At 33.9% G+C, this 26,659-nt stretch overlaps 1 protein-coding gene across 1 annotated transcript in view; it reads left to right on the top strand.

Moving 5' to 3' along the window:
- The window catches only part of LOC137919683 (adenylate cyclase type 6), a 52,208-nt gene extending 25,549 nt beyond the window's left edge, over window positions 1–26,659 (top strand). Inside the window, exons 10-27 of the mRNA XM_068762831.1 lie at window positions 1,603–1,749; window positions 3,579–3,737; window positions 7,470–7,614; window positions 9,886–9,983; window positions 13,199–13,349; window positions 15,670–15,767; window positions 16,786–16,870; window positions 18,161–18,277; window positions 19,459–19,539; window positions 20,944–21,104; window positions 21,800–21,939; window positions 22,145–22,254; window positions 22,488–22,707; window positions 23,653–23,784; window positions 23,927–24,051; window positions 24,229–24,381; window positions 25,212–25,353; window positions 26,250–26,659. Coding sequence (XP_068618932.1) covers window positions 1,603–1,749; window positions 3,579–3,737; window positions 7,470–7,614; window positions 9,886–9,983; window positions 13,199–13,349; window positions 15,670–15,767; window positions 16,786–16,870; window positions 18,161–18,277; window positions 19,459–19,539; window positions 20,944–21,104; window positions 21,800–21,939; window positions 22,145–22,254; window positions 22,488–22,707; window positions 23,653–23,784; window positions 23,927–24,051; window positions 24,229–24,381; window positions 25,212–25,353; window positions 26,250–26,659 — 2,674 coding nt within the window. The remainder of the gene's footprint in view (window positions 1–1,602; window positions 1,750–3,578; window positions 3,738–7,469; window positions 7,615–9,885; window positions 9,984–13,198; window positions 13,350–15,669; window positions 15,768–16,785; window positions 16,871–18,160; window positions 18,278–19,458; window positions 19,540–20,943; window positions 21,105–21,799; window positions 21,940–22,144; window positions 22,255–22,487; window positions 22,708–23,652; window positions 23,785–23,926; window positions 24,052–24,228; window positions 24,382–25,211; window positions 25,354–26,249) is intronic.

Consider the following 26,659-nt stretch of genomic DNA (forward strand, 5'->3'; position numbering starts at 1 on the left):
TTGCGTATCTGCTACGTCTAAGTTGCCCCGATGTTATTCCTGTTCAATGGAGATAAGCTATCGTGACAACTTACATTTTCTCGAATAATTTTCCTTACTGAACTTTTCCATATTTCTTAGGTTCTCTTTAACGTCTTCAACGGTGTAATTAAATGGAAAATATAAATTTTAAATGATAAATTTCATCATTTCAACCACAGGACGCCCACTGCTGGACATAAACCTGTTATACACTGATTTCCAAGAGGACTAGACGACCCGATTCAACATCTTTCGGCCTGAACAAGTTCGTCTATCCATCTTGTGGGCGGACGTGATACGCTGGGCTTGCCGGTCTGGTGCACTTATTGCTATAAATAAAAGATATTCGTTGTGGACTACTCTTGTATCAGAACATACTCGTGACCCTCGAAGCTTTAAGTCGAGTGATGTTATGATCAGATTCTATTAATGTATGATCCTCCGACATTCCTTGAACGTACGCAGGTGATCATTGTAAATCAGTGCTACGAAACCTTTTGTCATCTACGGCACAATAAAATGTTTTCTAAAAATTTCGCGGCACACCGTAAGCTAAATTCGAGAGACTAGTAAACATTACGTGTCACTGTATCTCGATTACAAAATATTTATAATGAAAAATTGTAAAATTTTAATTTATTAAATTTCACCATGGCACACTCGTATCTGACCTAGTGTGCCGCGGCACATCAGTTAGGAAGCACTGCTGTGGATGATTCAAATTAAAAATAAATGTATGATTAAATAAATATTCTACTTTAATTTCCAAAAGTCATAAGCCAACGGAAAATCGGTCAATAAATGATTATAATTATCGTTTCAGCCTACAGTCGCCCAATGCAAGACTTTTTTTTTTATGGCTCCCGTTATTGGGAGCCTCTCGTACCCTCTATCTGGTGTGGGACAGGGACTTTTTGTTTACATTTATTTTATTTTTTCACATACTTTTTTTTTCTTTCTCTTCTTTCATACTTCATATTATCTGTCGTTCATTTCTTTCTTTCCACAATTCCACTATCTTTCTCATTCTCTCTGTATCGCCTTTCATTCGTTCCTCATTACTTTTACATTTTCTTATATTCTATATCACATTTTTTACTTATATTCTATTTTTATTCTATATTACATTATTTTGCTTTTATTTTATGTTTGTGTTATTTGTTAACAATTTTTTACTTTTTTAGTTTTTTTTTTTTATCTATTGCTTTTCCTATAATTTTTTTACAGAGGTGAATGAACTCTTTTTTAGTTTTTTCGTCGCATATTAGGGAGGCTATGGTTTCCTTATTGATTTTTACGCCAGAATGCAAGACTTAGGCCTCCCTCAAAGATATCTATGGGGGATATACCCTAATCGCCATGCTTGTTAGACAGGTTGGCGATCGCACTGGTACGCAATATGATACGCAAAGGATACTGGTTTTGTGAGCATTAGCAATCTTATATAATTAAAATACAAAGTTTGAATTATATAAGATTGTACAATAAATAAAAGAATGAAGCAGCAAATTATGTAGAAAATAGAATATTAATAATATATTAGGTTAGTAAAGATACTAATGGGAAATATAAATTACGTAGTTTCGATCGCCTGGCCTCTGAACACCATTGCCTTCGGATCAAGCTCCTCGGTGACTGCTACTACTGCGTCTCCGGAATACCTGAGGCTCGCGATGACCACGCCAAGTGCTGCGTTGAGATGGGCTTGGACATGATCGACGCTATTGCGTAAGTAACTTTTACACACTTCTGATTGGTACTTCATATGCAGGTTCGCAAAAAGAAAACTAAATTATATAAACTAAAGGCGAATGTTGAATTACTATTTTTTTAATACATTGCGGTTTTTGTATACATTCTCGACTTATCGTATTCTTTGCCTATGCAAAGAAGAATAGAAAAACCATAGGGTTATGATTTATAATGTCCGCTGACAGAATTCGGATTTTAAATTTTAATTTACAAAAAAGTACTGTAATTAGAAATTAATCTAAGTATAAGTTAGAATTAATAATTATGCGGATCATATTTTATTTTAATTATATTGCTTAAATGCTGACCATCATGTTGAATAAACTCTTGAAATCTGGCCTAGGTATTTCGTGCCACTCGCAGCATAAGTGATCAAAGTCGATACTGCTCTCACAAACGAGATTTTTATATATTTTTTTATATTCATCAAATTTAATGTAATAGTGTGTCCTGAAAGAATTTGGATACAGGCCGCTTTCAACCGGTCCTGTTGATAATCGAATGGCGAGGACTATGCATATCCATAGACATTATACAGTGAAAATATTGATGTTAGGAGAAATATCATGAGCACCGTTGCCGGCTAACCTTGATAGCGGGCTGACGGAACGGAGCGTATGACATCTTCCCCTCAACCCTACCCGTCTCGCCGCGCACATACCTAAGGCGAGGTACAGCGGTTTACTATTTCTTTTGTGAATAGCTTTGGTATATAGCGTTGTCGTTTAAAAGTTATATCACTTTAACGAAACTCTAGTTCACATTAAATTTTACAGCGTTAAGCGTGTTGCATTGTTATTCCCGGAACGGAAATTTCGGTGGAAAGCCGACAAATGCGGACCTTTGTGAAGGTAATTAGATTCAGATGGGATAAAAGGTTACCGAAGTGGCAGTTACAAGACTGAGGCGAATTTTAAATTTCACAACCAACACACGGACAATTTCAAAACATCTCTGTTTCGGATGGCCGTACTCAGATCGTGCGAATTTCAAAGTTTAATTAATTCGAGATTTTTTCGATTTCACTTCGCCGACAGACGACGGGTTCTCAAAAATTTTCAATTTCACTTCTCGCACACTTCCCGGTCGAGGTCGGTGTGAAAGTTTATAAATGTTTTTCACCTGCCAGTCGGTTGTATCGGCAAGCTGTTTGTCGTCATTTCAATTAATCAAACAACTTTGTCCAATTACAAAATTCGTCCAAACAAAAGTACACTCGTTATCTATAAGACGATGTCATTTTTTAAAAATAACACTTTGTTACAACTACGCTTCGTACGCTACGTTAGTTAATTATTTATTTTGCTTATTATTGAAAAAAATTTGTATGAATCTTACGATATAGGGTATTCTTTGAGGAATTGCTAAAAAAGTACATTAAACATTTTTAGAACAATAACACTCGTAACCATATTACTTCGCAAACGGCAAATGTAAATGTATATGTACATGTAATATATATATATATATATATACACAGAGAGAAATGTAACGATACAAGTTATATATATGCACTACCAAAATTAGTATCATAATACATTTGGTTTTATTATGTTGAAAGTAATTACGCGTTTTGTGTTATTGATTAAAAAGAAAACCTGTTAGGAAATATATATATATATATATATATATATATATATATGAGTGATGAGGCCAACTTATAATTGGTTCAAGTGAACTGACTCACTTGGGGACACTCGGACCTTGGAGTACGAAGTGGGTCTGCTTGTTGAATCAAAGTATTTATTATGTCCTTTCCTAGAGTAATTAAATTAAAAGTTTACCCGAAAAAAAAAATTCAACAGTTTGGTCCGCGAGGTGATGGCAGTGAACGTGAACATGCGTGTTGGCATCCACACCGGCCGCGTGCATTGCGTTGTCCTAGGCCTTCGCAAGTGGCAGTTCGATGTCTGGTCCAATGACGTCACCCTCGCCAATCACATGGAAAGCGGAGGAGTAGCGGGGTGAGTTTATATCTTAATTTATTTCTCAATTATGAAACAGATATGCTTGCCTGGTACATCAGTGACGAGATGCAAAAACGTTTGACCAGTACGCAAGCCCGATCATGTCCGAAGCAATACATATCGCCGAAGTTTTCACGCAAACTATCAAAAAAGGCTCACGATCCTCGATGAGGGACATACAAGGAGGAGAAAGCTTGATCAAAGTATAACTCGCATGTTATTGAACAAAATAACCAAAGTAAGCGTGTGACATATTAAAGCAGAAGAAATATATAATCACGATGTCTCTGAAACTAAAAGGTTTTGAAACATAAATTTATACTTTACTTAAATATTACTTAGCTGTCCACCGTCCTCGTTGCGTGACCCGCACTGCCTTAAATGTGTTCTTGGTTGTGGTTTTGATTTTTAATGGTTTCTAAAAGACGATTAGCAATTTTTAACTTGGTGAAAAAATCTAAACAAATTTAAAATTTGTAACAGTTTGATAAATTAACATTTTATATGAAAGCGCCCTCGACTCTCCTTGCGGGTACAATTTAGTTAAATTTATTCTCTATTGAGCTCTACCTAGTGAATGAAATATTTCTGCCTAATTTCAAACCTATAATCCTTACATAGGTGGAAATCTCTAAAATACAGATTATAGATATATAATAAAGATTAAAATAGTCTCTGGACGCTCGAGTATACATGTTACCATTGCTTGTGACTTTTTCATTTATTAAAAAAAAAGAATGGAATAAAAATGACTTTTGTAAATAAAACGAAAAATTGTGAAGAAAATTTGTTGAATTGATGAATGATGATATATAACTTTTTTATTCATAAAGCCCGTCTTATATATAAGTCACAATAATATATAATATCTCACTAAATTTCTCTCTGAGTGGAGATCAGAATATCTACATCGATATATTTGATATTTAATGACGTCATTCGCAGAATTTTCTTCGTCATAGGACAGGCCTGAGCGACGCGGTGAACGTGAAACCCAATTCAGTGCATCAATTTAAATTACTTCGCCGGTCTATTCCTAGATCGCTAAAATATATGACACGAGGCTTTTAGCCCAGAGGTCGTCAACCTTTTCAGAGAATTAAGAATAATAATAGACAAATTTTCAAATTAATTAAAAATTATTTCTTATCTACAACAAATTAGATACTAATATTGTCTTTGCAGATATGTTATTAAAACCAGTTGTCGATTTCGTAGAATTTATTATTGTTGAAAATCTTTTAAGTGATAAGCTATAAGATTTAGAAGCAATTCAATCTACTTCTAACACCATCTAGTGAACTGGGACATGAATTAAATCTACTTAAATAAATGCAGTTAAATAAAATTACGGTAATACAGATATAGCTACGTAAAAGATTATACAAATATTATTGCAGTCATCATTGTCTGTCGAACAACAGACACCCTCGAGCTGTATGTGTCCATGACACCAACTCGTCGGTGTATTACACGGATAGATTCAATATTCAAGATTCAATAAGACGCAAGATTCATCGATGTAACGAAATCGGATATTGGCGTACAATATGGAGTAGAATTGAAGAAGTGGTCCCACGAAATGTAATTTTAAAAACTAAACATTGCTAGGGTGTTGAGTAAAAAATCAAACAAACAAACTGTGCTACTAAATAATTAAAAATTATTTTAGTTAAATTTAATTCGAAATAGTTTAAGATTTAAGTTAGGAAATAGTATGAGATCATCTTAAACTATTTCCTGTTTGCTTAGTAAACACTGTAACATGCTTACTGTTATTGTAAAAAAGGGCACAGACTCTAATGTCTGTATAAAGATTAAATATTTAAAATTAAAATAGTGTTTTATTAGAACACCGCCAGTATACGGCCGACAGATGCGGCGTGGGTCGGTCGTAGGAAGGTGCTGGATGCAACGACCACAATACTATGTTACTACTATGTTATCATAGCAATCTTTGGTGAAGGCATATGTCTTATAGTGGGTCTCTATTGTGATATGGTGATAATGATCAAACTTATACTTGAGTAAGAAATATTTGCGTATGGAACTAAATAGCTTCACATCAAAGTGCCACGTGAGTCACACGAGCCACCAGTTGCCGACCAATGTATCAGACAGCTTAAAATGCCTTTCCATTCGCTTCACTAAAATAACTATTGACAGTGGCTTCACACGTCCCTTATATAGAGGAGCAGTTTTAAACTGTCAATCATCTAAATCCGATCATGATGTATTTAAGAACGTCTGTCTATTTGAGTTCTGTTCAAACAGTTATCTTTATTTTATTGTCATAATAAAACGAAATTTATTAAAATAGGTACAAGAATTCTTGAGATTTATTTTGAGTCGGCCTCTTCTCACCCAAAACCTCTCATAGCGAGTGCTTATCGCTACACATCCCATACTTCAGCAAAGATCAAGACACATCCCAAAGATGTACTCCTCACGTCCAATCACAGGGTTCCCACTGAACACGCACCACACCACATCCGCTGCAGACAACACAACACTGCAAGCGATAACCACACAGCACCAGCAACCACTTCACCTGCGTCACGCCGCACAGGACATCGCGTAATTCACAATAGGATAAAGTACTACTCACCACACCATAATACCCGTTTCTAAGGTGCGGCCGCCCGCTCCCTAACCGCGAACAGAGTGGGCGAACCAAGGCTGCATCCGGATTCATCCTTTGCTAACAACACTATTCGCCGTGCAGTTTGCATCGGCAAAGAGAAAACCGAAGATGGCAGGAGGTCGGGTGTCTATAGGTTAAAGTGTGGTGGGTGTGATGGGGTATACGTGGGTCAATCTAGTCGTAGTCTTAACATCCGTTATAAAGAATATATTTCCGCGTATAGGAATGATCCTCTTGAAAGATCTCATTTTGCTAAACACTTATTAGAGTCGTGACATTATTAACAAAAGATTGCGGGTGGACGTGTTGGAACGGTTAGAAATATTAAGACACAGGGGTATTGGAACTATATTTAACGAGCAGGTGAATGTTTCCTCCTCTCCATTATTACGATTTTACCGATATACTCACTCAAATCATTCATCTACTGCCTAAAATCTCATATAACGTACGCGTACGTAAGCAAAAAAAAAATTTGGCTCACGTGACATAAAATGGGGGGGCGGTAGCATATAAATGGCAGAGCAGTTACAAACGGAGCTCACTCGTTGTTTGGCACTAGTCGGTCTAACATCTCCTGAGGAAGCCCCGTGGAGGGGTGAAACACGTGTAGAGTTAACGGTGGTACTTATGTTTCGCATTGTTTGCCGCACGCGCATTTATCAGCGGGCAGGCGAGCGGTAAACTTTGTTGCACGGCTACTGCTGCATAGCGGAAGTAGCTATATATTAGTCCCTTTCTTAGTTAGGATGGACTTCCGCGAGGTGACGCCTGATTCTATTAGAATTTAAAAATAATGTTAAAAAATTAAAATTTCTCAATTTTTCTGCAATTATAACGATAACGATAAAATTATTGGAAATATAATCAACCCACTAAGGTTGACGACATGCTAAAAGTCACGGGGAGTCCCTGGATACAGACAGCGCAAGACCGGCGCATAGTGGCGATCTTGGGGGAGGTCCTGTTCCTTGCAGTGGGCATCAATCAGCTAACTTGATGATGGTTTCTCACTACTATTAACAATTTCAATACTTTTATTAACTCGGTAAAAAACATAAGTATAATATGTTCCCATTCAACAGCCGCGTTCATATCACCAAGGAAACCCTCAATTGCCTCGGCGAGGACTACAGAGTTGAGCCGGGACATGGAGAACAGCGAAATGCTTACCTGAAAGACCACAATATTGAAACCTACCTTATCGTCCCCGATGATACCAGCCGAGTGGTGAGTATTGCCATAATAAAAAACGATATACATTAAAAATATTTCTGACATTTTTTTTTCAATTTATTCACGTTAATAAACATCGTTTTACCGTCCTTATTACTTACAAAATTGGTGATTTATTCGCCTAAAGCAGACAATTTAAAATATTTAGGTAATAATAAGCTTTATGTAAAATCGACACTTATAAGCAATACCGAAATTTAGTATAAACGTCATTAAATATAATTTAAAAAATGTTTAAATAAATAACTAAAACACAGTATACGTTCTTCTACAACTTCGACGTGTTATAAATATAATTTAAGCTCTATTCATATTTGATGACGTCATCATTTAACTGCAAGTTCAATTTTAGTGTCGTGAATTGTATTAAAAATCCACGATAGGTATCTAAGACATTTATCATTTCAAATAATCTTATATTACAGAGTTTCGTGTCACTAAATTGGTATTCTATTAATATAAGTATTGTAAAAAAAACCTTTTCATTCTCTTGAATCGACAACTTCTCGTGTTGTGCGGCCGTAATATTCATCCATAAAAGCCGGAAGGGTCGCTTATTCACATAAAAAGTAATCCATTCAATTAAGCACATTTTAAGTTATAGGCCCATAACAATGAAAGTTTCTACCAGGGAATCAAACGAAAGAAACTCTTTTAGATTCCCTTAATTTTTTACACTCTTGAATTCTTTAAAGTAAAATAAAGAGTTTAAAGAGCATAAAGATAAAAAAAATACACGACTAAGCTATGCAAATATAGATTAAAAAAATAACGGGTACCAAAAAATATAGCAGCTGAACAAATACTGTTTGTATGTTTAGAATTGATAACAAAATTATACGAAAAACAAACAAAACTAAAAGAACAAACTCCTTGTGTTCGCTCATCGGGTAAACAAAGGAAAAACTTGTTATAAACAAAACAAGTTGATTTTTTTTTCTATGCTTAATGTAAATAGAACTTTTTAAAAATAACATGTTGTTATAGCTTTTTTGTAACGCATTGTATGTTAAGATTACTTTTATTTAAAATTAGAATATCAAATGTACAGAATATAACTTTGATATAGGATTAACAGCTGATTTAAGATTAACTTCATGCTAAGTACGGTAAGATATATGATTTTGAGAAATATTTCAAAGCAATAAATATACACACAATAATCTTATTACTTACGTTTCAAAAAGTATATGTCGTTTTAAAAATAACTCAAACCTGAGGAGAAATAATTATGGCAAAATCTTTTATACCTAAGCTTTTTAAATATTTTTTTTTAAATAGCATGTTATAGCTTTTTTAAAATAACACGTTTAAATTAGTTCTCAATTTAAAAAGTAATTTTTCACTGCTATAGCTACGCACCAGTTGTGTCATGGATGAGTTGGCCCGACTAGAAAAATAGCACACTTGTAAATATGTAACGCCTTTTCAATTTTTTTTTTCTATTGGAATGCGACAAGTCATTGACTACAGGAAATAAAAAAACATCAGAAAAACTTTAAGCTTTTACAGTTATAGCCAATCATCAACAATAAAATAAATTTATAAATCGAACACCCTATCATTACTAATTGATAATTTTAAATATGTAAATGAGTTGTAACTTTGATCAAAAGTATTGTAGAATTGTCATTTAAAATTCTCGAACATCACGAAAGCAGTAATTTTTTTTTCTCTTACGTTGGTAGGACTGTCTATAATATTTGATAAGCATATATTTGTCAATATTAAGATATCACTTGGCTTAGTCTAAAACCATTTTGAAGGATGTTTTGTGTTTCGAACGCGTCAATTCTCGATTGAAAAAACTCGACTCATATCGTTTCGCAACCACCGCATTCGCCTGATTTGGTCCCGTGCATATATTCCAGCTATTCAGCGAACTCAAAAGGCCAATGCGAGGATGCTGTATTGACACGATAGAAAAGATAAATATCGAATTGAAGAAAGTTTTGAGGGGTATACCGGGAAAAAAACTATCAGACTGATTGTGAAGTAGAAAAAGCATTGGCACAAGTGCATTTTTTCGAACTAAGATAAAGAATTTTACATTTTACAAATATATACATCTTTCTATTTTATCACAGTATTAGATATTAAGAAAGTATCTCTGTAACGATATGTGTAAATATTTTGCCTTCATACGTTGGATATTAACCTCACTCTAAGCCCTGCCACTTCATACCCGCGCAATCTGCAAATGTCATTTGGGCAGCAGTGATAGTCATGGCTTTAAAAAGTTGGATAACAAAAAATCGTTTTCAGGACACGAAACCCGCTCACTCTTTGGCCGGAAACGGAAACGTATCGAAGGAAATGCGCGTCATGGGTCACGGATCTCAACACGGGAAGAACTCGTCCAAGTAAGCAATTTATTATTTTAAATTAAAAGTTTTACCATTACCACATACCGTATGGTAAAGCAAGTGCAACCTTGTTTATTACGACTGTTATTTATGATCGTAGTCAGCAAATTCTAAAATTAAATATTAACGATCATCAATATCATCATTATATAAGCCGATAGACGCCACTACAAGGCATAAGCCTTGGCTAATATCGCCAGGATGACCAGTCTTACGCCTCCCCGCAAATACTTCAATGGTATACCTGGCGGGCCCTATCAGATCGTGATCGCTACTGTAGAACCTTTCGTCTGGGTGGTAAATTTCTACACAGCAAGCCGAGTACAAAGGACCCGGTCATAAATCCCCAACAGCCTAATCCTACTCGCTTTAACACTTCGTCCTTCTGTATGTGTTTAAAAATTTACAATACAAAAAAAATGTATATTACAACTAATTATAACAGAAATAAATTAAATATGTAAACAAAATTGAAAATTAGGGAAATAAGAGAACTGTGATATATAGGTACAAGAAGTAAAATTAACTAAAAACATTGTGATATGTAAATTGTATAAATAAACTGCGGTAATTGAGTAAAGACGAAAGGATATTAGAGCGGAAGAGAAATATTGATTGAATTATGGAATGAAGAACAGAATGATGGAGATTGTAAAGAATGGAAGAAGAGTATGAAAATAATAAAAAGAAAGTGAAAAATTTATTAAAGAAAGTAAATCCCTGTTCCCAACAACATAGGGGGCGGAACGAGAGGGCCCCGATAACGGAGACCATTGAAATAAACCTTTCGCTGAAACAGCCATCGGTTGAATGAATTATTAAATTATTTATTGAGTAATAACAATGTAAAGTCTCATTATGAATAAGCACATCTTGTGTGAAATCGTAAAAATATTTAACATTCATCAATTTACACTGAACCCGCGTGATGGATTACATTCTTTACATTATCTCGTAATAGGATTCTAAAAAGGTACATAATATAGCTAATGCATACATTATGATGTCGACAGTCGTAAGTTATTTAGGAAACAATTTCAAGTCATTTATTCACGAAGCAAATCCGATTCGTTCGCTCCAGGACAACGGTTCATTTGTCTTTATTACCTAATAGCGTGTAACGTTTAACGTCTCCGAGACAATTTGTTCTAAGTCCTTAAGTTGATGTGTCAATTAATTAATTGCCCGGTAACGAAATTTCTGCATTTAATTGTAATTAAAATTAAGATACAATTATGAATGGATGCTGTGAGAATAAAGCATTTGCTTATATAAATCTGATGGCGCTGCAGATTTAAACATTTTTTTAAATATCATCACCTACAGCCGTCCACAGCAAAGCATAAAGTTCCCCTAAACATCACCTCGATGACTAATCCAACGCTGCCCGCAACCAGCAACTTCAGCAAGCTTAACTATATCGTCAATCCACCAAGTAAGAAGCTACCCTCGCCGCTTTTGTTTTTAAATATAAAGTTGTAAGTATTGTTAATTTTGTTGCGTAATATGTGAACGGGGCACTTTGTTCGCCTAGCCGTCGGACGTTGGAACCGGAAGGTTCTCGAATGTTGATTGAAAGCTGGTAGAAGCGACGTTAGTAGGCTGGGTTACCGCACAGTAAAGGACGCTGAATGCTGGAAACTCAAGATCAGTTATCGTGGTCTTCAGAGGAGATCTTCATCCCTTGTCTTGCAGTAAGCGTCTATCAGCTGATATGATTATGATGATATGACATATGTTAATATAAATCGGCATTTGGTAGCAATACCGGAATCTATACGATTGTTCCAATTTTGAAAATAAATTACGTTTATAAATATTTTTGTTAAATACTTTAACAGCCTTTTTGGATTAAATTTAAAAAAAAACATGTCAACTACTGAATAGTTTTTATATTCAATAAGTTTTCTTTGATTTGGAAAAAAAATATTTATTTTAGATTTTAAAATGGAAATTTCGATAAGTGTATAGAGCACGAGTTTTCATCGATAATCCCTTGTGGCCAGTTCTAATAACATTTTCTCTTTGTGAGAAACTCGAGTAGAACAGTTCAGCGTTCAGATATTGTAGTTTTCAGCCCGAGCGTTCAAGCGCGCCCGCAAAGGAAACTCGTAACAATTCTTTGCAATAAATTTCTACGAAGCTGTCAACGGTAGTCCGTGAACTGAGTAAAATTTAATTCAAGGCGCGATTTGTGTTGTATTGCTCAGACTTACTTTCTGAAATGAAACTTTATCACTGTATTTCAATACTGACATTTTTATTACTATTTTGCCATCCATTAAATAAATAATTCATAAATATTTAACACTCTATCTAAGAAATTAATTACCTTCACTACATTTTTTTTGGCTCTCGTTATTGAAGTCCTCTCATACTCTCTATCTCCTTTTTAACATTCTTTTCCTTTTGTTTTTAACTCGTCTATCATTCATCGTATGATCTTTCTTCCCTCCTCTTTCATTCTACAATTTTCTATCATTCTTTCTCATACTTATTTCCATTCATTCATCGCTTCACTTCGTTCGCCTCGTTCCTCAAATATCACAGATTCGGGTTATATAACATTTCTGTACCTTCATTTTACATTCTCGTTTAATATGCTTATTTATTACGAAGTTTTTATTTTATTTACTTAACATTATTTTTTTTCTATTCTTTTAATTCTAGTTTTATTTTTGTTTTCTATACCTCCTGTTTATTTCGTAGCTTACCCGACGTGTTTCAGTTTTATTTCTATTTATTGCATCCTTCACTATCAATCACTAGATATTTGAAATAGTATGGCAACATTTCAATATCTGTAAGGATAAAAGTGGTCATTACTCTCAATGAAGTAGTAACATCCAAATGAAAAAGAAAGCTGTTTGGCTATACAGAAGGTGGACATATTATATTTCAGAAATTGCTGGAAGGTACTAGGTGAACAAAGAAAAAGAAAGAGTGCATGGAATACACTGGAGCAGGCCTACACTCAGAGTTGTGTCCGAATACTACTATAAATACTACGCACTAATATAAACGAATATTAAATTTACGAACACTATTTGAATGTATATTTTAAAGATTTGTAAATTAATTGCTTCGTTATCATTACTTCGAAGAGATCTGTAACAATTAACTGTAAAATAACAGTGCAAAACCGGCTACATAAAATGCATATCTTTTTTATATTTATTTCGTTCAAGACTAAAAAGTAATTATCTTAACAGAGTTGACACAAACAACGAGAATAAGGACCCGGAGGATGAAGTCAACGAATACCTGATGAAAGCCATCGATGCCCGCTCCATTGATCGTCTTCGAGCTGAACATTGCCAGCGTTTCACCCTGACCTTCCGCGACAACAATCTTGAACGCAAGGTAATATCTATGTACTATTCATTATCTGTGTGCTAGCTGACAGGCTTACTACTGTCAAAATTTTACAGCAGTGGTCCAATTTTAAAAATAACATTTTTTTTTCGGAAATTACTTTCCTTAATTTCATATATCAATAATAAACAACGATTGCATACTAACATTTTATATCTTATACACTAGTAATAATATTTCAATAACTAAAAGTCATTCTAGCATGCCTTATTTGGGACAGCCGTATTAATTTAATATGTATTTTTATTGGAAAAAGAAGTTTTCATTATTATCTTCCCAATTCATTTTATTCTCTCCGTAAGAACGTCTGTAATGCCTTAACGGATATAAATAATAAATGATAGCCTTTTTTCTTTATAATTTTTCGCTTAACAAACTATTAGATAAACATTTTTTTTTAAATATATTCTCACTAAAACTTAGTCTATTCGCATTTAGGAATATTTATACAAAACTATGCCATTTTTTGTAAGAAAACAACAATCCTTTGTTTTTAGATAAAATTGGAATGGGAATTGACATAATTTTTTTCGTAAAGAAATTGATAACAAAAAGTATAGTATTTACTTCGATCTATTAAAGATGTACATGATGTGAAACGTCATCAGATAATAATTTATCCTTAATCAGCGTTATAGAACTATTAAACTAACATTTTTTTTATCTTTAGGGAAATATAGGGAATAACTGTATTCCTACCCAATTTCAAATAGTAATGCAATTTTTGTCTGTCAAAAAATTACAATATTCAAATTAGGCTAAAAAAAGTACACCAAAACGCTTATTTGATACAGTTGATTCAATTTATCTTTTAAATATGACAGATAAAGTTGATTAAGGATTATTCGATTATTTATAACCTTTAAAAATATGTCATAAAGGTTCCTAAGTTGTGCAAACAATAATCTTAGGATAACTATTCCAGACTTATATTAAAGGATTTAAAAACGACGAAATGAAATTCTTCGTTCGCATACTTGGAATGTCCACAACAAAGGATCTCTGTCGTTTGCATAAGGAAATTGAAATTTGTGTGCATATTTACTTATGTATTGTTACTCTTTTGTATTTTATTTTTATCATATTTCAAAGGAAAAATAAATGGTTACTTACGTATACGATGATATATAACTTTACATACCATGATTCTTGTATTACTATATCAACATCAATAAATGTGTAAAAATCTCTACAGTATTGTTTATTCGTACATAGTATTAAGTATAACTATCCAATCAAATATCATGAAAACTTTAAATTGACTATCCCAGTCATTTTCATTCTATAAAATCATTAAATTAGCCCTGAAGCGTCATGCATTCCTAAAATGAAATAAATTAAATTAAAAACATAATAAAAGCCGAAAGTATAAAATGTTAAAAATAGTTGTTGTTAATAAAATAGAAAATAATAAAAACTGAGACAAAAAAAGTCTGCTTAATGCTAAATTACCATAAGTAATGGCGAAAACTACGGTATTCGAAGCATAGAATTAACCGTAATTTCTTTTCTAAAACAGTTGTGTCAGTTACATTTTGCCAAAAATTTGTTTACAAAATAAATACGTTAATAATTTAAAATGACTAGGTAAGCAAATAAGGTTCTAATGCCAGCGAAATAGGCTCATTCAGGATTAATGGATGTATAGAGTTCTAAAGTTATACCTTTAAGAGACTATCAGATCAAATGAGATATTCCCGGTGCTGATTGAAGAATCTCAACGATGATTCCACTACGAGAATTATTAAATTTTGCATCTTCATTTTATCTAATTATGAACTCCCAACAGCTCAATGAATGTTCGTCTGAATTATTAAGTTAACAAAAAGCTTGAACTTAATTTTCATGCGTCATGATTGAAAATCCTCTGAATTTAAGGATCCGTAGTTTTTTGTATTGCAAAATACTTAGGTAGCAGTGAAATAATGGTTCCATAATTGTGTTTAGTTGAACTATGGCTCCGGTACCCTCGAATAGGAGAAAGTAAGCAGTGAATGCCAAGCTGGGGTCCTCTTTCGAGTGTCTCTGCTTCTTGAGCCCTATAATTCCTTGAAAAGTCCACAAATTAACTCGATAGTTTTACAATCTAGTGAAATTTCTAATGAAAGAACTGTAAAAATTCCTATGAAACTCCTTGAGCTTACTTTCTTGAGCATTCCTTAAACTCATTGAAGCTGACATTTGACTAAAGCTTAGATCAATTTAAAAAAAATAACTTAAAAAATTGTCATGTTAGTAATTTCAGAACAATTGCTACTACTTGTTCTTATGAAAGTTTATTACATAGATGAATTGTTCTTTTTCACAGTACATTGCCGAGCGTGACAGGATGCTTAAGGTGTATTTCATCTGCACCCTTGTGGTCTACTTTGCTGTCGTCCTTGTACAACTATTCACTTTTGGCATGTAAGTAATGTTTATTGTTATTATTTTGGAGCAATAACTCATAAAAATATTTATTATATTTTTATGAGTTAAATGTTGTTTAGTTTTTTAAAGTATATTCTTTTTTAACAAGTCTATTCTTCCTTGACTGGATACATATACAAAGAGTTTACTTATTAATGAATAAACGGTAGTTATTATATTATATATCTATGGATGAGAGTGTACATGCATCTGTGCTACACTGATGTGTATGTACATGTTATATTTAGTTAAATTAAACCTAGTAATACAGTGGTCTGTGCTGAGACTCTCATGAGAGCCCTCTGGCTTTGACCTTATAATAGATGTTACGGCTAAGTGCAATCTGTATCCTGTGCCCACGAACCTATGAAAGCTGTTAATATCCACTACCTTTTTGCCAGATAATCACACTTATCATGTTTTATGGAATCAAAATTCATGCTAGCATATGGCTTTATACAAAACACAGCTTAATCTTCTACATTACAATTATACTATACTTACGGTCTCTTACTAAAAAAATATTTCAATATTTATGTATAGTTCTAACTGAATGCGGGCAGCATAAAACCAGTCATTGTGGAGATCTTTGGTGGAGGCCTATGCCTTTCATTGTCCATCTGTCGGCTGATATGATGATGATGATGTATAGTTTAAGAGACTTGTGCAATTTACATATTGGTTGCTACAGAAACAAGTACATAATTATAAGAAACAGTTTCTGTGCTCTTTCCAAAAATTAGAATTGAATCTTAAGTTTGCTTTAAATATAAACTTGTTAATTGCTCATCTAAATATATGAATCTTAAAAAGTTTGTTAGATTTATTTTAATGAAATTTCTTTTCTTCTTTATATTTGGGTTTCATACTAATTTCACCAATTTAGTCAATGAGATAATTAACAATGTTTATATTTATGTAAGATAATTTTTGAATTTCATTTGAAATGTAAGCTGTACCAATGCTCTTATTTTTATACACAATTGTTAACCTTTACTTGCATTGTGTATTACAGCAGTCCCTTTGTTGTTGGAACCATCCTCACTGGCAGCGTTATTGTCCTCTCATCGAGCTATCTTATCCTCTGCATTGACTTTAAGGTAAGTGTTAAAACTGAAGAAGCCACTTTTTGCCTTTGTGTCTACTACTATTTGATGGTTAATTCATTTTGAGATTCGGGGATTATTCCTAGGGACTTCACCATCTTCATCCATTTTTGCTGTATTTATACAAATTGTAAAGGAAACCATCACAAAAACTGACATGTTATTGAGCTAATCATTTAAAATAGGTTTACAGAGTGCACACACTATCCCACTATTTATTGATATTTACTTATCTATATACCTTATTTATACATAAGTGATACTAAGCTTAATCTCTGAAAATAAGGGAACAACTTTCACTTAGAATACCCATTTAGATGGAAGTAAATGCCGGAGATTTTAATGTTACTCTGGTAATAACAACCGATCAATTCAAGGTTGGTTTCTTACGAGTGCTCTTTAACTAAGCAAACAGTGGAGATTAAAAGCTAAAATAAAACATGATACAATCAATACTGAATGACAAGTGACATAAAGGCAACGAAAATTTCAAAATAGGCACATTTATTTTACATCAATATCATATGTGTATAAATTAATATCATTATAATCATTATATATCATTAGCATATGCAGAGAGCCTATGCATATATATTATCAAACTTGTTATTGAAAATTCTTAAACTTTTCTGTGTGGCATCATTTAAATATTTAGAATGAAAATTAAGAATAAAAACATGTGGAATTCAGAATAACATTGGCTATAAAGCAGTGTAGTGAGTTTAGCTTTATTATATAATACTATAACTATCTACTTTTATTACACATAGCAACACAACAACAAATAAATAGATAAATAATATATATAAAAAAGTGTACATGTGTGTGTGTAAGTGTATATATATATATATATATATATAATGTTATTTACTAATACTAAATTGTATGTTACTTATTTGCATGACATTAGAAAATATTTAGTCTCATACTCGTATAATGTAACAAAATTTGGAATGTTGTACACACCTTCAATAAGCAGTTACTTGGACATTGTAACTGATCAGTGTTTTTTTTTTAAATTAAGCATTCATTTTTATTTTTACTTGTTGAAAAAACTTAAAAATTAGTCACACTATAACAGGCGACTTATACAACAAAAGGTTGTTACAAATTTCCGCCTTTGGCATTATTTATTATAGCATATACAGGATGCAAATATTTGTCAACATCAGAGAGTGGATTATAACTCTGCAGAGTTGATAATGCGAGTAGAGCAATCTTTATTGACAGCTTTAGTAATAGTATTTGATATTAGTAAAATACAATGTAAAATATTATTTTCAGAAAACTCCCGCCAAGGCTCTTAAAATCTCTCAACGTCTGCACAGCAATCGGACCCTGGCTCAACTGATTTCTTTCCTGGTCGTCACAACTGTCGTTATGCAGATTCAGATTATCACGGTGAGTTTCATTAATTTCTTCGCCATTGTTTTATTAACATTATATCAGCTGTATAAAGTCCATTGAATTGTCGGAAGAAATTATTAAAATAAATCTGTCAAAATTATACATAAACTAAAAACTATTAAAAACTTTCAATACACTGTGAAGGATTTTTAATTGAGAACATAAGGTAGAGAATGAATTATTCTACTACTGTATAAGGTTATTGTGAAAGTGACCACTTAAAAAACAGTCTAAGTTTATTGTGGGCTCTTCTCAGATCAGGATGCACTCGCTACCATAGATTCTTAAGTTGAAGAACTCAATTTCGGAAGAGTTCAGTCTGATTCTTATTTGTTATCAAATTGAGCTCATATCTAATTCTTCTCAAAGGTACTTAAGTATTCAAAGTATTTCATGAATAAATAAATATGTAAGCGAGCCTAAATCCAGGCAACGCCTACCTCTATCAGTGAACGTCTTACGGCTTAAATGATAATTATGTATTAGAGAGACCGGAAAGTAATATCGCTTTCTTAAGTTAAATTTACATGACTACATTTTTAACAAGTTATTATTTCTAATCAACAATATTTTCACCTTCGTTATCAACAACCTTTTGTCATCTAGTATACAAATTTTCAATACCGGAGCGGTAAAAATCAATCGGTTTTTGTATAAAATATGTCGACAGTAACGACATTACTTTCCAGCCCCCCTGGTATATAACATATGGTAGTGGTTCATTAACAAATTATCAATAAAAAATAATTTAAAAAGCTGAAAAGAATACTTTGTAATAAATATAAAATAACATTTTAATTGCTTGTCACTTAAAGACGCTATGTTTAACAACTATGTCGAATATCGGTTTTCTTATCAGTCTTATATTCCATAATAACCGGAGGGGGTCAACCCCCCACTAGGTGGATCGACAACATAGAGTCGCCGTGAAGTCGCTGGGTGCGGGCAGTGAACTGGTCACCGTGGCGATCTTTAGTCGAGGCCTATGTCTTACAATGGGCGTCCATCGGCAAAAATAAAGAACAGCCATAGAAAAATATTTTAACTTTTTTTTGACAACTTACCCTTCAATATAATGATTCAATTTTCCTATACCATACAGAATTAAGTTCTAGAATCTTCTATTTAATATCACAAAGCATAGTTTCCATTAAAAATGTTATATAATTTCACAGGCTGTCGACTCGACCGTTCGTTCGATTGTTGTCCAAAAAATCGGTAATGAAGTTGCATCATGCACCCACGACATTAATGAGGTAATAGTTGGTTTTACTTCATACAGTGCTCATATAAGTACTAGATTCATGACATGCATCAAGAATAGCTTCTTATCATAATTGTTTAAATATAGCTTAAAATTTTCATATTTATTTTTAAAAAATTACAGCAGTAATACAATAATTATGGGTTAGACTGGTTTCATTTGCCTGTATGTAAATCAGTATATAAGAAAAATTCCCTCTGTGTTCGTTGTGATGTCTTCTCAGATCAAAGTGCACTTGGAACCATAGGTTAATGTTGAATAATGCTTTACAGGGGAGGACAATCTTTTATGACGTCCTTAAATGATCCTAATAATAATATAAATAAATAAATAAATCTGTATTTCTAACTTAATCTTCTTAACAACTTATATTGTATAACATTGCACAACAGATCAAATCACTCAACGAGACAAGCTGTGTTGTGCCTTTATAGTTTTTATTAACCATAAAAGTTGGAGAAAAATAACATGCCAGCAAATCCTAATTTTATTTTTATTTGTTATTGCACATAAATAGGACATAAATAGTAATAGTATGTAATTGTCAAAAAAAATGTAAATACAAAATGCGTTATAGACAGTTCAATTCATCATTTTGCTCGGTGCTATATGTGTGTTAAGCCCGTACATATGCAATGACTGAATGTATGTTACAGAAGGTACAGTCACAGTAACAAATTTATTACGACATAATTAAATGGGTGTTTATTATGTATCACTACTCAAATTACATACTATAACTGTAAATGCTATACATACAACATATCTTAGATCCTCTTTTTTAAGTTTTAAATATAAAATTAAAAGCATGTTTTGAAATAAATTTTATGTAAAGAACTATTTTTTTACTTATTTATATGGTTGATATAATTCAATATTTACATAAAATATTGTTGAATTTAATTTAAAAAGTTGAGTTTCTGACCGGGTCTTAGCAGATCCTCGTTCCTAGCCCATGTCAACTTAATACTTATAATGTTAAAATAATAAATGATTCAAAAGTGGGTGTAAATGTCTATTTGAATAAAGATTATTTATATTTAAATTTATAGAGTGAATTACGTACTTGTTAGTTCCAATATTTTTTTCATATCTTTCTATCAAAAGTCCTTAAGTTTTCAAACAATGTCTAGAGTGAAAATATTTTATTTGAATAAATAATAAAAAATATACTTCAAGAATTTAAAGTTCGAAAATAACTTTGCTTAATAAAATTATACATAGTTAAGATGGTAATGATTTTTTGATACTGACTGTACCACGACAAAGTGATGTGAACATGTTATGCGGATGTCGACTTCATACTTACAAACACACGCACACATATAGCCGGGTATTAACATGTGTTGAGTAGATGAGATGTTTTATTTTAATCATAATTAATCTTTTGCAACAGCACTACCTACAACTGACACTATTGGTTATGTGCCTCTGCGCCGTGCATCAGATCTTGATCACCGTCGCCAAGACCATACTTCTGATTATCACCTGCTTCACCTACGTCGCGATCACTGTACATAAACACACGTACCTGCAAGGAAACTTCTTCAGCTACCAGTAAGTTGTCTTCTCCTCTTTTTAGTTCCGTCTCAGGTAAGGATCTTGACTCCCACTCTTAAATGACTTCGTATTTTTTCTGTCTCCATATATCATTACCACTTAGATTCCACACTTTAACCTTCCACTAACCCAACAGGACATGGGTTGACAGTCCTCATCACACCAAACCACTCATACAGCACTGTCAAAACCCTTTATACCACACGCCACGTAACCTTGTCTATTACGTATGAAACAGCTTCGCAGTTTGCTTCATACAAAAGTCTTAGAACCTTAGAACCTACTCCTCTATCTGAAGTCTTAAAGCAGCCGACTCCAGCTAGTCACCTATCTTAAGCTAAAACCTTCGGTGACTCCACTAGATATTGACATTTGGGGGTGGGGTATTCTCCTAAATAAACACAAGATACTCTGCTATCAGGGGAAAGTATAACGATTCCTTACCTTAAAAATTCCTCTGTGGTCATGGTCCATACCTTTAGAAACTCCACCGGATTTTGTATGGAAGTCTGAGGGCATAAATATCCCAAGCCACGTTCCAGGGGGTAGCTAAACCACCCCGACATTGGATTTTGTCTTAACCCAAGCCAGTTGGTCTAGATCTAAATCTGGTCTCCGACTTAAAGGACACATTTATTGATAAACACACTTGAAGGTTCTCCGGTAAACTTAAATCATCGACATTTTTCTAGGAAAAAATGCCATGTGGACTGGAATCAACAATGGATCAACATCGTAGTGGCGGTCGGAGCCACCGTGGCCCTTTTGCTTCACTCCCAACAAACCGAAAGCACCTACCGTCTGGACTTCATCTGGAAACTGCAAGCTAATGGTATATCCTTCAAAAATTTATTTCTGAAACACCAAAAAATTCGGTTAAATAAACATAATCAATTTTCATAAAGTAGATGTAAAATTTTATTATTTATTTAATAAAGTAGATGTAAAATTAGTTGAATAAATGTAATTAATATTAACTACATTTGTTTAATTTTTCAACAAATTTTATATTAACCAAATGTAAAAAAATGTTTTAGATGAAAAAGAAGATATGGAACACCTGGAGGCTTACAACCGCAAGCTTTTGGCCAACATCCTGCCTGAGCACGTCGCCCAACACTTCTTACGTAGCGACAAGAACATCGATGTAAGTATTAGTAGAGCGTTATCTCTGTCGCACGACTGACAAAACGTCACATGGGTAGTGTGCCGAAGCCGAAATTAGCCGATTGTCTCTTTCCAAAGTTCGATGTGCAATATTTATTGCCGGTTACTGTAAGTACTGTAAGTTAGTTTGTGTTGATTGTTCAACAAAACCCATAGTTCATTTACGTTAATTGCACTGGCTTATTTCTCATCCGCAATCGATTTCGCCATCAGGAGCTGTACCACGAGCAATGCGAGTCGGTTTGCGTTATGTTCGCTTCAATTCCCAACTTCTCCGAGTTCTACGTGGAGCTTGAGGGTAACAACGAGGGCGTCGAGTGCCTACGCCTTCTCAATGAGATCATTGCCGACTTCGACGAGATATTAGCCGAAGAAAAGTTCAAATATATTGAGAAAATCAAGAGCACAGGGGCTACATACATGGCTGCATCAGGTAATGACATTTAAAATCTGTAATGTACTTAAGGATCAATGTATATGACATAGATTGGATAGTCATTTGGCAGTGACAAATTTATTGATTTAATATCCTAAAATAAATACCAATCACATACAAAAAAGTTTTCTATTTCCTGCTCTTATTAATTTATGATTCAGATTTTAGTTTATGGTACATACATTCTGAAACGCCTGTTATGGGTTTAAGACGTCAAATATTGATTGTAAATCAAAACTATAAGATGTATTTTAATATTCTTTGTGACATTGTGTCCTTTTTTTATTAGTAACTTGGAACCTTAATTTATAAAAAAACGGCGGAACTTAATGAGATGTTTTCGATTTTTATGCATTCATCTATGGCAACATTTTTTATAGTTGCAAACAATGTAAAGAAATATTTATATTCATGCTAAACGATTTGACATTGAATAAAAATTGAATTAAATAATTTAAAAATATAGAAGAGATTATGCCTTTGTTTTAAGTGGCACCGAGACTATATCCATTTAATGCGTCTTTAATTTTAATTTAAGAAATACTTGAGCTTTTTGATATTAAAGTATGTTTCAATTCTCTGGGTATTTGTTGAATCGGCTACTAATATATTTTAGGCAATAGCTCGCGTGCATACGGGATGTTCAATTATTGATGGAATGTCCCACGAGGAAATTATACTGAATTCACAAATAACTAAACAATCTTCCATTGTGTTTAAACTGTTTTCTTGTCTTTTTTCTTACGTTTTTCAAATGGCGATACATTTTTTTAATTTAAATAAATGTATTGGTTAAAATTTTCAGAATGTATAGATTTTATTTATTTAAAATTAAGATATGTAATTCTCGTATAGTAGTATGAGTTAACTATATAACAGCATCATTATTGGCCCTTTTTAAATATGTTAAAGTTTCACGTGTTAGTTATTTTACGATTGCAGGTCTCACAGAGGCTACAAGGGACCTAGTTGGTTACCGTCACGTGACTGCAATGGCTGATTACGCGCTTCGTCTTCGAGAACAGCTCCAATACGTCAACGAGCACTCGTTCAACAATTTCCGCATAAGGATAGGTAAGAAGTGGTGACACAAGTTTAGCATTGCGACATATTGCCAAGCGAATTGCGAACGTATTTACTATATACTTACTGCTTAGCGTCAATAGTGATTTATTATGGAATTATAGAACCGTTTGGGCATATAATTGTTTGACAGGTATCAACATCGGACCAGTGGTTGCTGGTGTGATCGGTGCCCGGAAACCACAGTATGACATCTGGGGGAACGCCGTCAATGTTGCTTCCCGTATGGACTCCACTGGAATTCCTGATCACATCCAGGTGAGGATAGATCATGCATTAAAACTTTTGTCATATATTAATTATTAATTTTTGCTGTGCGGCAAATAAGCTCTGCGTTGTGTATGCATTGCGATTCAGTTCATATATTTTTGTGCTATGGCCGAAGGTAAATGAAGTTGATAAAAAAAAACCCTACCCCGAATCATGTTGCTATAGGTAACGCAAGAGGTATACGAAATACTTTCGACCCGCGGATACCGGCTTCGGTGCCGGGGCAATGTGGACGTCAAGGGCAAGGGTAACATGGTTACCTTCTTCCTGGAGGGCATCGGCGATACCATCTGCGCTACCATTCGGGACATCTACACCGTGAGTTTTCTTTCAAACATAAGAATTTATTATTTTATATTAAAATAGGCCTAGTGATGGACTAAGGGAGAAGGGAGCTACCCATACCGAATCTACCGACTCATGGTCTCCACTAGAGAACCTTTCACCCCCAATAATCTTCAGATATCATAGTGCTTATTGGTTGACGAGTACGTATGTGTGGTGTATATAAGGCTTTAGAACACAGGTCAATATGTGTCTGTAATTGTAACTGTGTCCAAAATTACGTTTTGTATGTACTATTTGTATGAATTAGTCACAAATTCAAACTAGAATATGTCTATACATATTCTAATTTTATATTGTGACTAGTTCTATGGAGAACTATGACATTTCTAAGTAATAAAATAAAGAGAAGAGGTTAAGAGATTGCCTCGAGTGGTAAAGTCGCCTATTGTGCTGTAAAGAATTTTAAATAAATAAAAACAAAAACTACAAATGAAATGATTGTTTTCCATGTTATCGCAATTCACCTGAATATTTAGTTTAATATAGATTACATGTTTCTTTTGGTTTTAATATGCAGATATTTTTTGTAAAAATAATAAAAAGGCTACTTATTACTAATTTTGTTGCTAATTTTAGTGTTTATAATAAACAATTTTAATATTAAAAAATAACATTCTTTAAGTATTTAAATAAATACGCCTCTAAATAATCAGTTTTTCAATGCAGCATAAAGGTAAAATAAAATTGAAATTTTAGCATTAGATTAAATAAGCCTTCATAAGGCTTCTCTGCCATATAATGAATCGAAAAACATTATTTTCGATATAATACAGTTTTTTTAAAAAAATTGTCAATTGCAGAACCCACAACCATCGACCTCTGGTCAAGGTGGCGCTGGACCCAGCGGTATCGGCCGCTCTGAACACCGGGCTCTTGAGACCCTGTCCGAGGGATGCACCGATGAGGATGCCGGCCCCTCCCCGAGGCCGTCCATCCCCCAGGGTAATTATCACCTTTTTTACACTAACAAAATTAATGGTTACGGGTAAAAGGGATTTAAACAGATGAATGCATAGTTTGTTTGCAGTCATTTAAAGTATGGTACCACTATATTCAAAATTCGGATTATTCTTCTTCTTCTCAGCTGATAGACGCTCTGTGCAAGCCATAAACCTCCCCCAAAGATAACCACGATGACTGACTAGCGTATGGCTACTGGCACTATACCAGTTTAGTATTGATCCAAGGCCAGAGGTCGACTTAATTTATTTTTATTGCCTGACTAATGTCACTACTATCATTTCGGAAACCTTCAGGCGCCGGGAGAAAAGAAACTCCAGCAACTAACAGGTTCTATAACTTTAGAGCTCTTCCACTGTTTTGGTAAGAATCCGTCTGTCTAATCTAATCTAAATGGTATCGGCTGAAAGTTTGGCTGTCTGTAGTTTGGCCATCTTATTGATGATTCCACCTAAGCCTGGAGCTAAGCGTGGTCGAAAAATGCACAACATCGCACTTTACTGGGTCCATCGTCTCCATTTTAGAGCCGATGTCGGAAACGAAACTTTCACAAGAGAGGGGTCCTTTAAAAGGGCGCAAGAGTTCTTTGGTCAACTATCTCAAACATATTCCGATAATTTGCCTCTAAGTAGAGCGAGGAATGCCCCCCTTTTTGGGAGTGGGAGATTACCCAGAGAATAGTACTTCTAGCACCCTCCCTGCTGGAATAACAGGAGGGAAGTGTGCGTACTTTATATAGTAGTAAAGTGTTTTTCCAACCTCTACGGTTATTTGAAGAAAAAACATGATTTTATGGCGATATATATACATCGAAGGTTAGGTTTACCTTTTATTTTAGATCTATCCGAAATAAAATTATTGTAAATTTATCGTTACAGAAGGTCAAAATGGTTCAATGTGCTCACGGATGCTGAACGGAGAGTCTTCGTCCCAGGAGAGCTTGGCTGTCGCTGTCCGTGCCCGCGTCATCCGTCGCATGGAGCGCCCTGTATCCTTGGCCGACGACCCTGGATTACCAGCCTTGATCTCCCTCATCAATACCAAGGCCTACTCCACCGGATTCGACAGTGTGTATTTCTACGATGAAGTCGCCTGCAAAGACATTTCCATCAGTCTTATCAAGAAGCCGATATCGCAATCGAAAAGTATTGGAGAAATTGAGAAACTGCTACAGAGACATGGACCTCGGCGTGCGTCGAGCCTGGTCGACTTTCTCTTCAAGAGGCGTCGAAACAGGCTCGAGACAGCAACAGTGAACATCATCGAAAATCCAATGAATGTTAAGTAA

Source organism: Battus philenor, unplaced genomic scaffold, assembly GCF_028537555.1.
Source record: "Battus philenor isolate CCGP_79_NKW_IND1 unplaced genomic scaffold, ilBatPhil1.0.hap1 SCAF_1, whole genome shotgun sequence".
In the NCBI taxonomy this organism is placed as follows: domain Eukaryota; kingdom Metazoa; phylum Arthropoda; class Insecta; order Lepidoptera; family Papilionidae; genus Battus; species Battus philenor.